At 34.0% G+C, this 17675-nt stretch overlaps 1 protein-coding gene across 7 annotated transcripts in view; it reads left to right on the top strand.

Annotated features, from left to right (window-relative positions):
• The window catches only part of LOC118262332 (GTPase-activating Rap/Ran-GAP domain-like protein 3), a 228910-nt gene that overhangs the window by 206857 nt on the left and 4378 nt on the right, over positions 1 to 17675 (top strand). For 4 of the 7 annotated variants that reach the window (XM_050697227.1, XM_050697228.1, XM_050697222.1 and 1 more), the window contains 16 exons: positions 3936 to 4025; positions 6442 to 6523; positions 11620 to 11726; positions 12181 to 12312; positions 12394 to 12520; positions 12596 to 12694; positions 12980 to 13083; positions 13982 to 14087; positions 14302 to 14441; positions 14740 to 14862; positions 16139 to 16301; positions 16420 to 16560; positions 16660 to 16926; positions 17030 to 17139; positions 17221 to 17334; positions 17415 to 17526. In XM_050697227.1, coding sequence (XP_050553184.1) covers positions 3936 to 4025; positions 6442 to 6523; positions 11620 to 11726; positions 12181 to 12312; positions 12394 to 12520; positions 12596 to 12694; positions 12980 to 13083; positions 13982 to 14087; positions 14302 to 14441; positions 14740 to 14862; positions 16139 to 16301; positions 16420 to 16560; positions 16660 to 16926; positions 17030 to 17139; positions 17221 to 17334; positions 17415 to 17526 — 2017 coding nt within the window. The remainder of the gene's footprint in view (positions 1 to 3935; positions 4026 to 6441; positions 6524 to 11619; positions 11727 to 12180; positions 12313 to 12393; positions 12521 to 12595; positions 12695 to 12979; positions 13084 to 13981; positions 14088 to 14301; positions 14442 to 14739; positions 14863 to 16138; positions 16302 to 16419; positions 16561 to 16659; positions 16927 to 17029; positions 17140 to 17220; positions 17335 to 17414; positions 17527 to 17675) is intronic. The other 3 variants (XM_050697224.1, XM_035573591.2, XM_050697223.1) reach the window with 2 other exon arrangements.

Below are 17675 nucleotides of genomic sequence, written 5' to 3'. Positions count from 1 at the left end.
TTTTTTTTTCATGTTTATGAGACTGGAAGTTATTTTATGCAATGAAAGTGTCGTAAGGAAATAATAAATCTTTTAATTATGTATTACTACACACTGTCGCTTACAATAGGGTAACGCCGAGATATTGAACCATAGAGCGATATATCAAACCGCGATCACCAACGCCCCTAAAGCCATTCGTTATGGCAGTTATGGCTTCTTTATGCGAGGCCTACTTTCTGCGGAACACTAGGTACCTATTTTATATATTCATTTTACCAACGCCGAGTCAAAAAGCCTCGTAAAAAAACATTTCGCATTCAAATGACTCCGGCACGCTGAGTTACTATTACCTACGTTATAACTTAGGTGCCTATTTTAGTAGAAACTGTTATCACTCGGATGATTTTATTTCGGCATATTTTAGCCATAGAAAATGTTACTTAGAAATATTGATTTCCAGGCCGTTTTCTGTCATATTGGAGTTCAAGCTCAAGTTCAATGTCATAAGCATAGTTTTAAAAGATTCAAATGATAACCAAATGCTCTGGTTATAGTGTGTTACACGTAATAACAAGAAGTGAATTTAATTTAATTTTATTACAATTGTTGTATCAAGTGTTCCCATACTTTTATTGGTTTGGATAGGTACCTTCTACTACTACTAAAAATACTTATAATATTTTCATTTTTATTTAATCTTCATCACAAAAATTATAGTGAATGGCGGACTTAATTTTATGGTTTGCAACTATCATTCTTACGCGCTTAAATTAACCTTACCTATTTTCTGCAGTAGGTATATTAGAGATGTTAAAAATATATTAGGTACCTAAATAAGAATAAATAAATTCCCAATTTTACACACAGATAATGGAACTTTTTATACTAACCTCATTAAAAAATTTAAACCTGGCTACATTTGGTCAAAAAAGTTGTAAAATGCCATTAAATTTTATTTTTCTTTTATTTCTTTTAATTTTTAAATAGCGTTTGCTTAGGTAATTTTTTGAGATGATTCAGCCAGATTTTTCTTTTCATCGAATAATGGAACCTCCTTACATAATATTTCGTGTTTCTTTTCAGATTTATGTAAAACGATAATAAAATTATTATTCTTATTTACGTAATATTATTGTCCTTGGTCTATTATTGTTTTAATTAATACACAAATGGTTATGTAACTGTTTTATAAACGACGATTTTAATCTATTTGTTGGTCGAAATAAATTAATTAAGTCCGCTATTGAATCCTTATTGTTTCTAGACCACAAACAGTTAATGGCAGGCATTGTTTTCTTGATTATATTCAGTCCTGAATAGAAGGTAGTTAACTGAAGGATTTACTTTGTTTTTGTTAAGTTACTGTGGTTAATCATAATGGTGAATGTTTATTAGATTGGATATTTAGTACAAAACGTATTTATTTTATTTCAATTTTAGTTGAAATATTTGCTACGTATAGGTGGCGTAAATCGTAATAATACGTCATTGCCATGTGATATGTAGCCTCTTAATAAAATGAAACCTCATTGAGAACAATCTTTTCAGCAAATTTCATTTTAAGCACAATTTGTTCGTTAAACTGAGTCTGAAGTCTGAATGGAGTTAAATAAATAAAATAATTGGTAAATAACTCTGTTTCACATAAAATTGTTTAATGTTGCAAGAAACGTTTTTCATTTCAATTTTTTGAGGACCGTTCACGGCAAGTTTTCTCTTATTATGGAATAATACCACGTACAATATTCATAACGTTTCATTAGTCCTGCCTTTGAGAAAGCAATCAAATATTCATAGGAAATGAGATCAAATCCAATAAGTACACGATGAGAAGGAAAACGTTACCAAAATTGTTTTTTATTTGATTTTTGATACGTAAGTACTTATAGGTCGTTGACCTGAATCGGATTCTCATTAGTCTTGATTACTCGGCTCCGCCTAGCAACTGACCAATGGGTACCAACCTATGTCTGCCCAAATAGATCAGCTGTCTTAAATGTGAGGTAGCCATTTTAGAACGAGCATTAGGAAAATTAAATCTGCCAATCAAGTTACTTTATAAGATTTGTACCCAGCTTATAAAGACAGACGGATTGTTAGACGATATTCAGACTAAAAGTGAATTATGAAACTTTTGGTGTCATGTTTAAATTATATCTGTTATTTCTAGATGTAAGTACGTATGCTATTTTAAATCCTATAATCTCACTAAGTAATTAAGTATATTATATTCTAGTACTTACGTATTATTTATGCTTACTTATTTTATGGTAAGCAATCACCGCTGCCCATGGACGCCGATACACCACAGGGGTTACAAGTGCGTTGCCAGCCTTTTGGGGGTTAGGAATTTAATCATTGTTGGGGTATCAGGCCTTTGTTCAGTAGTGGACGTCTTTTAGCTGATGATGATAATGGAGAATAAGGGATTGGAAAGAGAGGTAATTGGGTCTCCGGTAACCTCACTTACACAACGTGAGAGTTATTTCGCGTCGGTTTTCTGTGAGGCCGTGGTATCACTCCAGCTGAGTCGTCATTCCACCCATTCGTGCCCAAACATGGCTTTCCCACACTTATTGATAAAATAATAGTGACAGCAAATACATAGTTAAAACTTCGCCCCTTTGAAATTAACACTAGGTACTATTAACTGAAGTGAGCCGCATAAGCTCAGTACCGTACCTAATCATATACGGTTTACCTACGTGTTACCTATACCTAGGTGCAGTGTGGCATAATAGTCTAATCAAAAAGTCAATTAATCTCGACCTGCACTGCGTTGAATATCAACCGTTTTAATAGCATTTCGTGCTATTATTCACTGCGTGATTTATTTTGTGAGTACATTTTTTATGTTATTTTATATATTTTTATTTTAACGATTTTGTAGTTATATGGAAACCTAAAGTCTATTTCGAATGAAATTAAACATCTGAATCTTGGTATCTATTACAAATGTAAATAAACATGTTTTCTCATAGGTGAAACGTATTCAGATAACGAAGACTACCAAGGCGTGGAATAAGGCATCAAATGCTAGGATAACTTACAAAAAAGTAAATTAAACTTCTTTGAAAGAACTTGTGTGAGCAAACTTTAATAGTTATAAAGTATTGAACATACCTACCTATATTAAGTTATCGATAAACCCGTATTTACCCCTAAATTACATGTCATGTGAACTAACTCCTATATCATAATAAATATTTGAAACTCTCGAAACTTCCAAACAGTCTTCATCCGCCTGATTGAATTTTTCCATTCCTATCATCCAATTGGAAAACTTCGCAGTCTCAGGGATCATGTAGCCAAAATAGGATCGAAATTTTGCGGAAAGTTTTAATTTTCTTTGCTTAAATTTTAATATTTATATTCAGGTTAACATAAAAGTCCTTTCTACCTGTTAACTTTTTCTTTTGTTCACTTAGGTAAGTACTATGCTGTTTTGAAACGATGAAAAAATATGATTTATAAAACCATCAGGAATTGTGTATACTTCCTTGGCTCATTTACTTGCAGACTTAAAAAAAGTATTATTAATAAAATGAATACTTACCTATTTTATACAGTCAATAATCAAAAGCGTAATAATTTAAACAATATGTACTGGCCAGAATAAAAATTATTTAAATATGGAATCGCTTATAATGGCGCGAAAATATTATACCTAGTTAATAGCTTTTAGAAATACTTGTAATTTTATTGATTTATTTTTTACAACGTGGATAAAAGTGGTGATAAAAAAGGTATTCTGTATAACAATAGAAAGACACAATTGTCTACAAGTTTGTTTATCAAAATTAGGTACATTACAAGCCCGTTCATTACATAATACATTCAATAGTCGCCCACGGGCTGACATGAGTTGACAAGAAGTTAAACTTTCATTAGTTTCCTACCCTTTGTGAGTGATTAAAAGTGTCAGTCATTAACGAGGATGGTTTGTTTTGCAGCTGTCAGCGTCCGGCGACCCGGGAGCCTTGGATGCTGTGGCGCGCCGCTATCGCCTCGAAAATGGCAACTCGCTGGGGGAAAAGGATGAGGTAAGCATTTTCATCAACATTTTACTACAAGCATAAGTATCTTTTTCCGACGGTAAACCTTTGTAGGAAGAAATGTTGTTGGCGGCGAAATTTCATTCTCAAGCTTTTTTTTACCTTACAGCTAAGTTGCAATATAGGCAGTTCTTTTTATTTATTGCATTAATAAAGGCGAGTTTACACTTTCCCCTTAATCATAAAGCTCTATATTTCCCTTGTTAGAACAAAATTTTCATTTGAAAAAATATGTAGCTAAGTTCGTAAAATCTCACACAAAAATAAGAGTAGGTGTGTCTGTACCTTATACCGAAAAATCAGCGTTAAACTTTCCCTTGGGGCAGCTGACCCATTTAGTAATAGTGTCCCCTTGAGCTTTTACAGCAAATCATTTCTATGACCGTCATTACTCATTCTGCTAAGGTGTGTGTATCTAACGGAAACGTGCCTGATGGTTAGAAATAGGCTGCCTATTACAATAGGAATTATAAGAGCCCAAAATGAGATATGTAGAATGTATCTTACTTTTTCTAAGTTATTACACCTAATAGAAAAGCTCTCTATTCTCTAAATATCTCTGAAAGGCATAGATATGAAATATCAGCGAAAACGTCGAATAACAGAATGTAGGCGCACGAAAAATCACTATGAGCCTTTGTCAAAAGTTTATTGGCAAATATCCGGGCAACCCTACGCTGGTGTAATGTATGTTGAGGAATTTGAGTACGGTATCCATCACACATGATTACATACATAGGTACTATATGTATTTGTGTGTATCGTGCTGTACCAGTGTATGCAGAACAGGAAATTACATATGAATAATATGTGTGTACCTTACAAATATATGATGGATGTGTTAATGCATCTCGATTGGCGTCTATATAATTGTGTGTGGTTGGTTAATTTTCAAGATTTTTAGATGTTTAAGTGCAGGGTTAGTATTTATTTTTATTTGTAGAGCAAGTTATTATACGAAACTAAATGTGTATTTCTGGGCACTATAGTTTTCTAGTAATATATGGCATGGAAATGACATCATAAAATACATCACGCTTATTTTTTTTTTATAAAATCTCATGTATGTACAAATATTTGTATAAACTCTACATGTCACTTGTTTGTTTAGCGCGTGGAATAAATGCATTTTTTTCTATTTTCTTCTTTCTATATGTTTGTTTTTGTTTTATCGTAGTGAAATAGTTATTACAATTCTAATAAAAACTGTTCAAATGTTTTTAACATGTAAAATAAATCTGTTAACACCTGGCAGCATGTTTAAAGAGAACCGTTCCAAAGTTATAATATTTCTATAGAGCAATATTCTAGTTCGTAGTTCGGTAGGAGTTTTATTGAGAAGTTTGTTTTTTACCGACAGCAACTAACTGAAAAGCAACGTTCGGTGAAAAGCAGAATTTTAATCGAAATTCTGACCTTTCGCCTAGAAAGCGTAGGTATTTCATAAAGCACAATAATATATGATTTATTCACTGAATGACATATTTTATTTGGTTTCTCTTTACAAGAAAATGCTCCCACATAACCTTTGTACTCGTACGTCGTATATTTAATATAATTTAATTAAGTGAATTCTTCGATTTAAGAACCTACCTGATGATACCTACTAGGTGCAGTGAAATGAAATACTAACAAACTAACTAAGTAACAAATAACACCAAAATCCGTTCACTAGTTTCGGCGTGATTGACGCACAATCATACATACAAAATTTTACATTTATAATATTAGTGTGATTGCAGTTAATATTATTTTAGGCCTTTTCACTGCGCACTGTATAAGTAATCATCTTTTAAAATGTCCGTATTGTACAAAAGTAGAACCCACAACCTTATATGTCAATTTGGGCATGGTTTGGGTTTAAAGAGTTGACAAGCCAGTTAATTGCAGACAAATGAGCAATTACAACTTGGTCTGTGTGATCCCAACCCAAGCCCAACGCATCTGCGGCCCAAGTATGGCTATTTATCGTAATTTGTCATTGTGACATACATGTATTAAAATGATACCATAATGATGGCACGACATGGCTTCTGTAGTAATGGCATTTTACACGCCATTAATAAAATGGTGGTGTTTTTGTTTCCTTTGGACACGTGGAATCCAAACTTCAGGATTGGGTTGCTTTTGTGGAATTAGCAGTTTAAAATAACTCAAATGCAAAATAAAGTTAGGGTGGGTTGTAGATGCACTACAATTCTCAAACATATTATTTGTGTTAGTTTATTAAAATCACTGCAAAATTCCTAGTTTTAGGTAATTAATTTGTGATAAGTTATTAGCGGTTTTGGACAATTAATTCATTCATTACTAGCCCTAAAAACAGTAAAAATGTCCAAATACTTAAGCTTTAATTAAATGTCTGCAATTATAACATCAATTTAATATTAAATATTGTTCGCAGTTATTCGGACCCCCGAGCGCGCCTGTACTCGAAAATCCAGAGTTTCAAACGCGATGGTACTTCAAATATTTCCTCGGGAAAAGTAAGTATTGTTATACAATTGTTTATACATTTTTTCTTGTAAACAAAAAGTAATTTTGTCTGTGTTCAAACTCTTTTTTGAATACATGTTAAAAAAACTGTTTTTTAATGTGTTGTTGTGTGTTGCTTTCTTACAATAGACGTATTAATATTTATAATTAACGAGACCTACTCATTAGGGAATAAAACGTAAAAACATCACTAATATAATAAAAGTATATCAAATCCCTTAAAAGCTTCATACATAAAATACTAGGGAGAGCATGTTTTCTTGATAAAAAGCTATACATCTAAAAATAAAAATAAAATAATATTCATCATAAGCTGCTAAACAATAAATACAGTAATAATAGTAAAGAACCGTTATTCACTTCACTGAGAACATAAAGGAAATGAGAAAATTATTTTAATATTCTTTTGAGCCATTCACAAACAAAGTACAGTTCAGTGAGTGAAATCGAAACACACGAGTTATTTTCTTTCCTTCTATTTATTTTCCTTTATATTTTTGTTAAATTATAATAAATGAGCATTCTTATTATGAGGTTGCCATTAAATCATATTTTGGTAAAAACACATGTGCATACCTTTTTATGTATAGCTACATAATAAAATGTGATTTGTTCCTTACCCATACAGAGGTTTCAAACTTTTATCCTAATACTCATTAACTGAGAAACAAACACTTTTACCTTTAGTCAATGAGTATATAATAATAGATTATATATGTGTACTTTTACTTAACTAAATACATTACCAATTGTAGTAAATATCCGCCTCTATCGAAAAGCTAAAAATAGAATATAAAATGTTCGTGAAGAGCGACGATTAAAATAGTCTCTCTTTCGGTAAAGTTTCCCGGTTAGAGTAAATAAACTTCGATCTTGAGACTTGAACAGTATTCTTACTTGCAATAAGTTCCCGCCTTTTAGATGAAGTTCGTCCAACCGATCAGAATAATAGAGCAGACCAGCCATCTGTAATTTTAAAAGCAAAAATTCTAATGATTGTTTAGTCTATGTGCAAGCCATATCGAATGATCGACTGTTCAAAACACTTGTGTACTTAGTCAGGCAGTCAATCATTGAAAACACACATCTAGTGTATTTATTTATTATTAACTCTGCACCCCTTCGAGAATAATACTCATAATGCCTGAAAATATAATATGCTATTTACATTACTGTGAATATGTTTTAATGAAATAAGTAATTCTTGGATATCATTCGTGAGAATTGTTCTACCTAGAATACTCATTAGTTTAATAATTCATTTATAAGGGACTCTGTTTGATAAAATATTCATCTTAAAATTTAATTAAATTTTCAGGCAGCCTTTAAAATACATCGTAAATACGTAGAATATCTTCACATATAATTTTATTATAGGATTTAAGCACTATATGCCCAAGTTTAGTGTTTTGTAATAAGTCCAACGAAGTTTGGAAACCTTTTCATGTCAATAAACTCAATCATTATTTAAGTTATGTGTTCTAGAAGAAATCCGATTAGATAAAACTTGATATGTTTCAACATTTCTATTTTGATCTTAAATACCATCGTACCTTCGTGAAGTAAGTTCATATCTTGGATGAAACAAAACGGCAAATAATTTCACGGTTTCTGAAAGCAGTACATTACTCATGAAGGTAATTAAACTGTTGTACTGTTATTGCGCCAGTTGATTTAAGTATGAATTCTGTTACGTGCAACAATAGCGAGTCGTTCCGAACAGCTGGTTGTGACAGGGCCCACCTATTGTCACCCTGAACATTATTTATTACTGTTTACGATTATGATGCGGTAGCAACGCACTTCTGGGGTTAATAACTATAAATTAATGATAATTACTGCCGTATTTGTAGTTCCTAACTAAAGACAGGTGCTTACAACAATGGATTGGTAGCCACGTAGTTCTATTTTTAACGTCCTTTCTTAGCGTAATCTATCTATCTGTTGGAGTCTTACAAAAATCCCGGATGTTTCTCCGCAAAATCCCTCTTCGTGTTTTACGTGAAAAATTGCTATTCCCGTTTTCGACGTGTAATGGTGAGGACTCAATCAATGTCGTGGTGGACATTTACAGAGATACATTCGACCAATAAATTGCCTCATTTTTTCGCTACCAAAATGGCACTTTAATATCAGAACTATGGTTGAAGATCAAAGTAGTTTTCTAGAGACCTGACTTAATTACAGCTAGAATCTTAATTTCCTGTAATTATTAAAATAAGCATAATAACATTACACACTTGATTGAAACCAGAGCACGAAAATCAAATTATGAACGGTACCTAGCTACCCGTCGGACTTCTCTCAAAATAGAAACATGGCATCCCCACTGCACTTCAAGTCGAGGTTGTATAAGTAACTTGCATGATATATGGTGAGCCTAAATTGAGAATTTCCTTCATTCTAAGAGTCCAATTTTGTGTGGTGTGCGTCGCTATATCATACATATTAGATATGACAGCGGAATGTTTCCCTGCGAGATTATTTAGGGTTATTTCGGAAGTCATAACGATAAATATTTGCGTATAATCTAAAAGTATGATTGGGGTACTTTTCCTTTACATAAACTTTCATTTATAATAAAACGAAAAAACTATAATTTTTTCGTGTTCAAGGACGGAAAAATGAATCGGCTTGTTTTCCATTACTAAGTAATGTATACTATACGATGAAAGCGACTAGTACCTAGCTAATACTATCGTAGGTGCGTGACTTAATCCACCCGTCGCAGAAAGCCGTAACTTATATCTTTATAGCTTTATTATCTTCACCTTGTATCTTTCGGCGAACGGCGTCCGTAACACTACAGTGCTAAAATTAATTTCAACAAAAGTACCTCATTTCGGGGCAACGACACGTAGGTACCTACCTATATCCAAGCGGTTATTTGGCAAACTTTGTAACAACAGCTGAAATAGTTATTAGTATGCGGGCTTTAACAGCCAATTGTAACTCTTATCTCAAGTCTATTTGAACGTCACAAACATTCTTCATTGTTAGACGTTGGTACTACAGGTGATATTCTAACCGCTGCGTACCTAATTCTCGACAAAACTTTCCATTTAAGTACTGCCACAAATACTTAGTGAATAAGATATCAAGAATGAGCCTTTTAAGAAATATCTTAGGAAATATGATATTACCTATTATTTGTAATTGGGTTTAACTATTCATAGCAGCGAAACACGAGGAAAATTTTAGGTTATGGGCCTATGAAAATTGATTATTTGACCTTTTAAAACAAAAATAAGAGCCGTAAGAAGCAAACATTTTCCAAAGGTTTTTATGTAATGTGAGGAAAATAACGACGGAGGATGTTCTACACAGCAAAATAAGGACTGTCAACAACAGATAAGTAGGTACCTACCTATCAAACGAGCCTGAAACAATCAGTTTTAACTTGGATCACGTAATCTATTTATTCCTAAAATACAAATATAATTTCCCTACTATATGCTAATTTTAAATGTAAATTTTCTAATGACTAATATTAGGTTAATAAGGTTTAAGAAAATACATTTTTGTGCGACGCCGATGTACCTAAAGTAAAATAAAGAAATCTCATGCTCAGTAGACAATTCTTGCAAAAATCAGTGAAGATGTTTTTCTATAAATACATGCATGTGACATCACCAGATATTAGTAAACATCAATTTAATCCTTTGTCAACAACATCTGTTCAGTTTCCAATTATCTAATCATAATTAATTAATACTTGTGTAAATACATACATTACCTACATACAACCGTAGAGTCTTAGTTGTACTAAGAATATGTAAACAATACATTGTTCAACTGCATCTTATATCAATAATATAATCAACTATTTTGGTTAATTAGCAATTTGCTTGTTAGGTGGTAGATCATGTTATGATATTGTTTGAAAGTGAAGAAGATATTTGTACCCAACATTTCATAAAAATGGGATATGATTGACATATGTATTTGTGTGGATCGCAATATTCGCTTTCCACGAAGAAACTTTATGCCAACATGTATGAAGTAGGTATGTATCATGTGTATGTACAATGGAAATAAAAGGCGTATTTGATCTCAAGCTCTAAGCCAGCATAAAGGCTCCAAGTTATTGAATTCCTTTATCAAATAGAAGTTTCAAACGGTATGTACTTTTATTGATCTCAAAACAAATAACCAATATTTATGTGAAGAAATATTTGTGTTAGTCATTTGTGATTGGAATACGATTCTTGATAGAAATGTTAGACTACAATATAAAATGGTTGCCAAAAAGCTAGGGAACCTAGACTAATATAAACTAGTCTAATTATTAGATAGCAAAATATTTATACAGATCTTAATTTTGTCAATGTTCACATTCTGGAACGAATTTTCCAAAAACTAAAAACAAGGCTTTTCAAATATTTTTCAATGTTGTGACATTTTTGCTACCTGCCTAACTAAATTGAAACGGGAAAATCGCTTTGTATCGGAAGTTAGAATTTAAACGATATTGATAAAATTGTATTGTTATGGTCTATATTGTATACACACATTTTACATTTGACGTTGTGGCTTACTTTAACAATAAACTATGTGATATAGTTTCCACGTATTTAGAGTTTATGATAATAGTTATATATAATTTATTTATTTTAGGTACAACTTTGATGTTTAATATCGTATGGTGGCAATTCCCATAATTGTTTGCACAAGGGTAAAGTTTACCTTCTTGATAGAATGCCATAGTTTGTTCGGGAGGTGTAGGTTCCGGGAACGTAATTCGAAGTGGCTAACTAAATAGTTTTACCCTGAAATCTATTTATGTTACTGTATGGCTACACATATAATTTAAACCTCCAACTTCATCTTAAAATATTCGTAATGTTGCCTTCACGAACATTTATACTTTTCTCGAGTAAAGAGTTATGTAACGACGATCTTACATCTATTAATCGAACGTCAAGCCTAGCATTATCTACTGCTAGGGTTCTGTTTTTAGGTAGATGAATTATCTTAAGTAAAAGCGTTAGGTTTTACCACATTGCCATTACCAGAATGAGAGTAGTTACGTTTCTTATTCCGTTAGTATTGGTCGTAACGTTGTACAATCATAAAATGTTTGCAGTGCATCAGAACTACATCGGAGTTGATGGATCTAGAGAGCCGTACCTGCTAAGTGTGGTGCAAGAGGGTGGAGCGGGACTTTTAAGAGCCATCCTCTTCAATAAAATGGTGAGAAGTGCCACTTACAACAGTAATAGCAGGCGCCCTTCAAGATTTCAATCACTTTTATTTCGAACGTCAGTTCTAAATTATAATGCCTTTTACAGCTATAAAGCCGGAAAAATATTACCTTTAAACTGGGTCTGACGCAATTCCAAAGGGTCTTCGTGACGGAATAATTAATTTGTTGGCTCGTGCAATATAAAATACTTGATTCCATCATAATTGATTTGCCATTTTATTTTCTTACTTATAAATTTATTTTATAACTTTTTAGCCCAGAACTGCTTACGAGCGTATCGGTTCTAGTCTGAAAGGTATGCAATAAACGTTGAATGCTAGAAACAGAATTTTCCTGTGAGACCTTATAGCTTCGAAACGTCCAATAATAACCCAACAGTTATTAATCAATATCCACTACATTTGATAGTTCTAATGTTTCTTGGTATTCCTTACATCTTAGGGTGCCCATAAGATATATTTACCACCAAGCGCTTGGAATAGTGGAGGAGGGCAAGCTCCCACAAGACCAACGGTCAAGCAAATTTTAGGACAATTTCCATCAATGGAACGAGTAGATAAGGTCCCAAGAGAGGTGAGCAATACTTTAAAATCTCAATCACAATATCTCATGTTCATGTGTGCACACGTATAATGAAATGTTTTTCTTGAACAGATAACATGTGCCGAATTACAAAAAGATGTGCTACTACTTGAAGAACAGGAAGGATCTGTTAATTTTAAGATAGGAGTAATGCTTATGAAACCTGGCCAAAAGACTGATGACGAAATGCTTTCCAACGGTAAATATTATACTAAAATATTAAAAGCAAAATACATTCCTCGGGAAGGACATTTAAATGTTGAAAATCTTTCAGAGAAAGGCGACGAGAAGTGGGACAGATTTATTTCACTTTTGGGAGATAAAATTCGATTACGAGGCTGGAACCGTTTTCGAGGGGGGCTAGACGTCAAAGGTAACATTCATATTTCAATTTGTTACAACTTATTACACAATAAACAAACGGTAGAAGGTTATTTTCTATGGCCTCGAGGTTACACGTGTTTCAGCGAAGACTTTTGTTTTCTCGATAAATTCAACCAACATGTTTGCCAGAGCTCGAGAGTTCGTTATTTTTGAATAGACACGAGTATTTGCTAAAGCCAAGCAAGTGGAAACTCAGCAAAAACGATAATAATTTGCTGAAACACGCCGTTGAAAATATTATCTCGAGTCATCTTAATTGGGCTCCTTGTTACAGGTGACATGACTGGGAGCCATTCCATCTACACGATGCATCAAGGACACGAAATTATGTTTCACGTCTCCACAATGTTACCGTTTTCCAAGGATAATAAACAACAGGTGAGAGTAATGAAATTATTTTATAATTTATTTCAACGTGAAGAAAGAATTTAATCACATCGTCACAACAAGCTTATTAAATTGTTGATATTACATATTATGTTTACACTCGACTTTGTCACGTAACCGAATCATCTAAGTCTTGCTTTAGATAAATCTGCAAAAGAATGAAAGTTCCTAAAAAGTTGGAATTTTGATAGAAACTCGAGACCTAAACTTTTCTTAACCAAGAAAACGAGCTTAACTTATTTCATTCGAACTTGAGATCGAAGATACGACTTTCTACATTTTTTGAGGTAACTTTGCACGGAGATGCTTCAAATTATGTTTAGAGATTTAAAGTACGATATGAATATTGTTATCGTCTGCTCTCACTGTGGTTATATTTTCTTTTACTTTAAAATATTTCAGCAAAGTAGACGTGTTAATTGCCTACAACAATATAATAACTTTCGATCGAAAAGAGAAATCCTTAACATAATTTCAATGATATCTTAGTACTGATATCTTAGTTACTAAAATATACTACTACTAAGTCTTACTTCTTACTTCGTACTAAGTCTTAGTACCTACGTAGCATGCAGCTGAAGAGAGAAACATTCGAGATTGATTCTATTACCTACTTATATCCAACCCTAAAAGCAATTTATCGTGGGGTTTACTAACAAAATTTTGAACAAATAACTATGTTTTCCAAACAACAAACAAAACGAATAGTATGTATCACAAAGGTCAAAGTTTATTTAGAAGCTCGGCTTTGCATACAACTCGAACTAGAATTGTGAGTTTCCGGTTGAAAATAGTTTAGGGTATGGATCCGAACCATTTCGTATGTTGGACTGACAGTAACCCAGGAGTTACGGCCTTAATAAAACTTGCAACTTTACACCCATTGCAGTTGGAGAGGAAACGGCACATCGGCAACGACATCGTGAACATAGTGTTCACAGACGACTCTGTGCACAATACCTTTAATCCGCAGTGCGTCAAAAGCCATTTCACACGTATCCTTTTATCAATATTTTTCACTATGCTACATATTCTGTATTTTTCATTGTTCACTTTAGGAGGGCGGTCGGTGGTGACTGGAATTTTTAGTAGCATCGCTTTTTCTTTTCAATTTATGTTTTTGTGTATTGTCGCTAAAAATTTGATATCGGGTCTTGTGTTCTATTCTATTACGAAATGTTTTGGATATTTTCCTTAAAGCGAAAACAGATATATTCGCAGTCGTTTCAGAGGTGGAGGAAGGATATAAACTTAGCGTATACAGTGACGATACAGTGCCACCATTTGGTCCTTCACTACCTTGTCCACCGATATTCAACGACCCCCAATTATTTAGAGAGTTTCTATTGGTAAGCAACAATTAAAATGTTTTTCTCTAAAATGTGGGTTCACTGCCCTTATATTATTTTTCTCATACAATTGTTTGTATATTTAGTCTATCAATTACAATAGAAAGACGTATAATCAAAAGATCGTTTTGTCTGATCTTTTGTTAGTAGTTATTATTATTTTCCTTTTTACTTTTTCTGTAATTAAAACAATGGCAAAGACAAAGACGTTCTAATCAAAGGACGGGCTTTCAGATCTTTTTTCGACATTCAAAACTGGAGATTGACATTTATTTTTAATCATAATTTAAATTCGCAGGTAAAATTAATGAACGGAGAGAAAGCGGCCTTCCAAACGCCTACATTTGCATTGAAACGACAACGAACCTTGGACACGCTGATAAGGGACATCTACGCGGAACACTGCTCGGACCATAAGGTGGTAAGTCTCCACACAGAACTTGTGAATTTTAAACGTTATTTGTTAATCTTATAATTTTCTTTACGGATGACAATTTTCTGCATTTAGTTTAGACTAAACTCGTTCGGAAGTTTCCAAATCAGGGCACCGATTTAAGCTATATCTGCAGCTTAAATTGAATACTTTGGCTTTCTTCCAAGGGATAAAAGCATTCATGAATGAGCAAAATAAACTCTTTCCATTACCATGTCTCCAATCCTAGTAGGTTAACAAATTGAAATTCTTACATGCTGCAATAATAAAACTTTAATATATCTTTACTTAATTGATAAACTGAACTATTCTTTGTATTCATGTTTGCTATTTGAACAAAGAGTTTTCGAGGATGCTGTGGAGTCTAAAATCACCCGTTATAAATATCGTGAGGCATTGAAGTAGTTTCACGCCAAGTAATTGATTATTTTATGCTACCGTTCTAGCATTTTAGTTAGTGCCCTACTTCTAGTCTTACCCCGACCACATATCAAGCAATGCCGTAAGTGACACGTCATACGCTTGTAACTTTAAAACTTCCAAGTTAGCTGAACCGTAGTAGGTAACAAGTATTTGTAGTTTGCAAACTCTTACAGGAGTGTTTGTTGAGAAATATTTTGCTCGGCTTCTCACTCAAGCTCTGAACAAATCAGAAAAGCTTGTAGTTTTAAAAGCTAAGCAGAAATAAGCAGCCATTTGTGTATAGTAGTTTCTTTTGCTTCCTTAATTAGAACTCAAACTTAATACTTCAATGATCTCATACTTTATGATTATTTTTTGTTACTCTATTTAATAGGCTTACACCCAAACATAAATAGTTTATCTGTGTTGGTAGTTTCCTATATTTTCATTTACGTCTCTATTTATACCTATTATACCAATAACCAATGTAACCTATTCATACCACAAACCTAACAAACTATACTCTATCTAAAAATATGTTTTTCTTTCACTTCCAGATCATGTTCATATCATTATCATCAGGGCTGTGATCCAAGAAAGTCTAGTAAAATGAGACAATCAAATCCCAAATGATAGGCGACGAGCCGACAGCGACTGACTCGGGACATAATGAGCGCGACCTTGCGACCAGTTTCATAAAGCTCCAAATTATGTTAAGAGACGGAAGAGCCGTATATTCTCGAGCTTTGCAAAAAAGCCAAAAGACAAACTCCTACCTTAGCACCTTAAACTCTCCTTTTCCCTCCTTTATAAATGAAGCTTTGTCTACTCTTCTTCTAAATAACTTAAGGTTTATTTCCAGCCGATGCTATCACGGCGAGCGTTATCAGACGTATGGTCGGGCGGCGCAGGCGCAGGAGGTGCGGGCGCTGCGCGAACAGAACATTTCTTGCATGTGGGACAGGCGCTCAAACTTGATGCTGTACTACGAGGCGATGCTCCCACTAGTCTCGTTTCATCAGGTAGCCAGTCTGATATCCGATTTGATCAAATTAATAATGTTATTATGCAATAGACGATTTTGTAAAATAATGAACTTACCGCAGTGAATGTTTGTTGCCGTAACCGAGTTAATGTGTTTAGGATGCGGAGGTTCCCGACGAGCCCCCTGGGAAGGTAAAGTGTGGCGCGCTGCACCACTGCCAGCCACGCCGGTGTGCGCGGAACAACTCGCTGAGGGACGCCTTCTGTTATCTACGACGTCTAATACATATATTTTAGAAGGTACCATCATTTAAACACCTATAAATCTATATTATTTCATATTTTGAAATGTTATAAAATTTTCTAGATCTGTACTTAATCTTTTGATAATTTGAACAGAAAGCGGAACAACCCGCGTAGTGTTAAGATGGGAAGGCTGCGTCCGCGCAGCTCGGGTGAGTGAGCGAGCTGGTCTGTTCCGTGTTGGTGCACGAGTAGTCGCTGGCGGGGGCTCCACTACAGGGGGCGCTGGGGGCGCGGGCCTGTACGCACTGCCCGTACAGGAGCTCTGCGCAGGCGCCTGGGCCATGCGTCCACTGCAGGACTGCAAGCATGCTCGGCTTCCAAGGACTAAGACTGCTCATTATTTTGATCTTCTAGAAACTGGTAAGTTCATAAAAGAAATATTTCCTGGAGATTTGTATAATGTTTCGTAAAATGTTAGGTGAGTAACATTTTGTCGTAACAATCTTGTGCGATTTGGTTGTAGGCGAAGGAGGTAAAACAACATTAGCGGTAGCGATCGGTAGAAGGGTAATGCTTATGATTGAAGAATCAAAGACTGACAACGAGATGGGTTTTGAATATACACATATCAAAGTAAGTTTATATACTGAAACTAAACTATTACACACAAATTTTATCATACAGACAATTATTTTAATAAATCGTTCTTTCCAGGATATCCAACTAAGCGAATCGCCTATACTGATCAAGCTTATGGATGGAGAAGTAGGAATAATGGTAGTTGGATACAAGCATCATTGGGAAGTTTTAGAATCTGGGACAGGCCAGGTACACTCTCAATCTAAAGTGAACATAATTTAGCCTATAATAAGAGTGATTTTAAAAGTAAGAATATCTGTTCTTTGTAGGCAGTGAAACGAGCAGAAAACTCTGAAGATAGTGGACCTCGCCGTGGTACTCTCGTCAACGCGTTACGTATAGGAGACGAGAGGGATGGACAAATTGTTTTATGTTATAATCGTAAGTACTTGTAATAAAGAATTTGAATTTATCTTGTGTCTTCGCCGACCCTACACAATACATGTTGCTGTTTCTTATACTTGTCTCGTGGAGTCACAAACACTAAAGTAAAGAGTTGTTATGCCAACAGTTCTTTCTAATTAGAAAAA

Source organism: Spodoptera frugiperda, chromosome 12, assembly GCF_023101765.2.
Source record: "Spodoptera frugiperda isolate SF20-4 chromosome 12, AGI-APGP_CSIRO_Sfru_2.0, whole genome shotgun sequence".
Classification (NCBI taxonomy): Eukaryota; Metazoa; Arthropoda; class Insecta; order Lepidoptera; family Noctuidae; genus Spodoptera; species Spodoptera frugiperda.
Note: the sequence above shows the minus strand (reverse complement) of the source record. Positions and strands in the feature narration are given on the sequence as shown.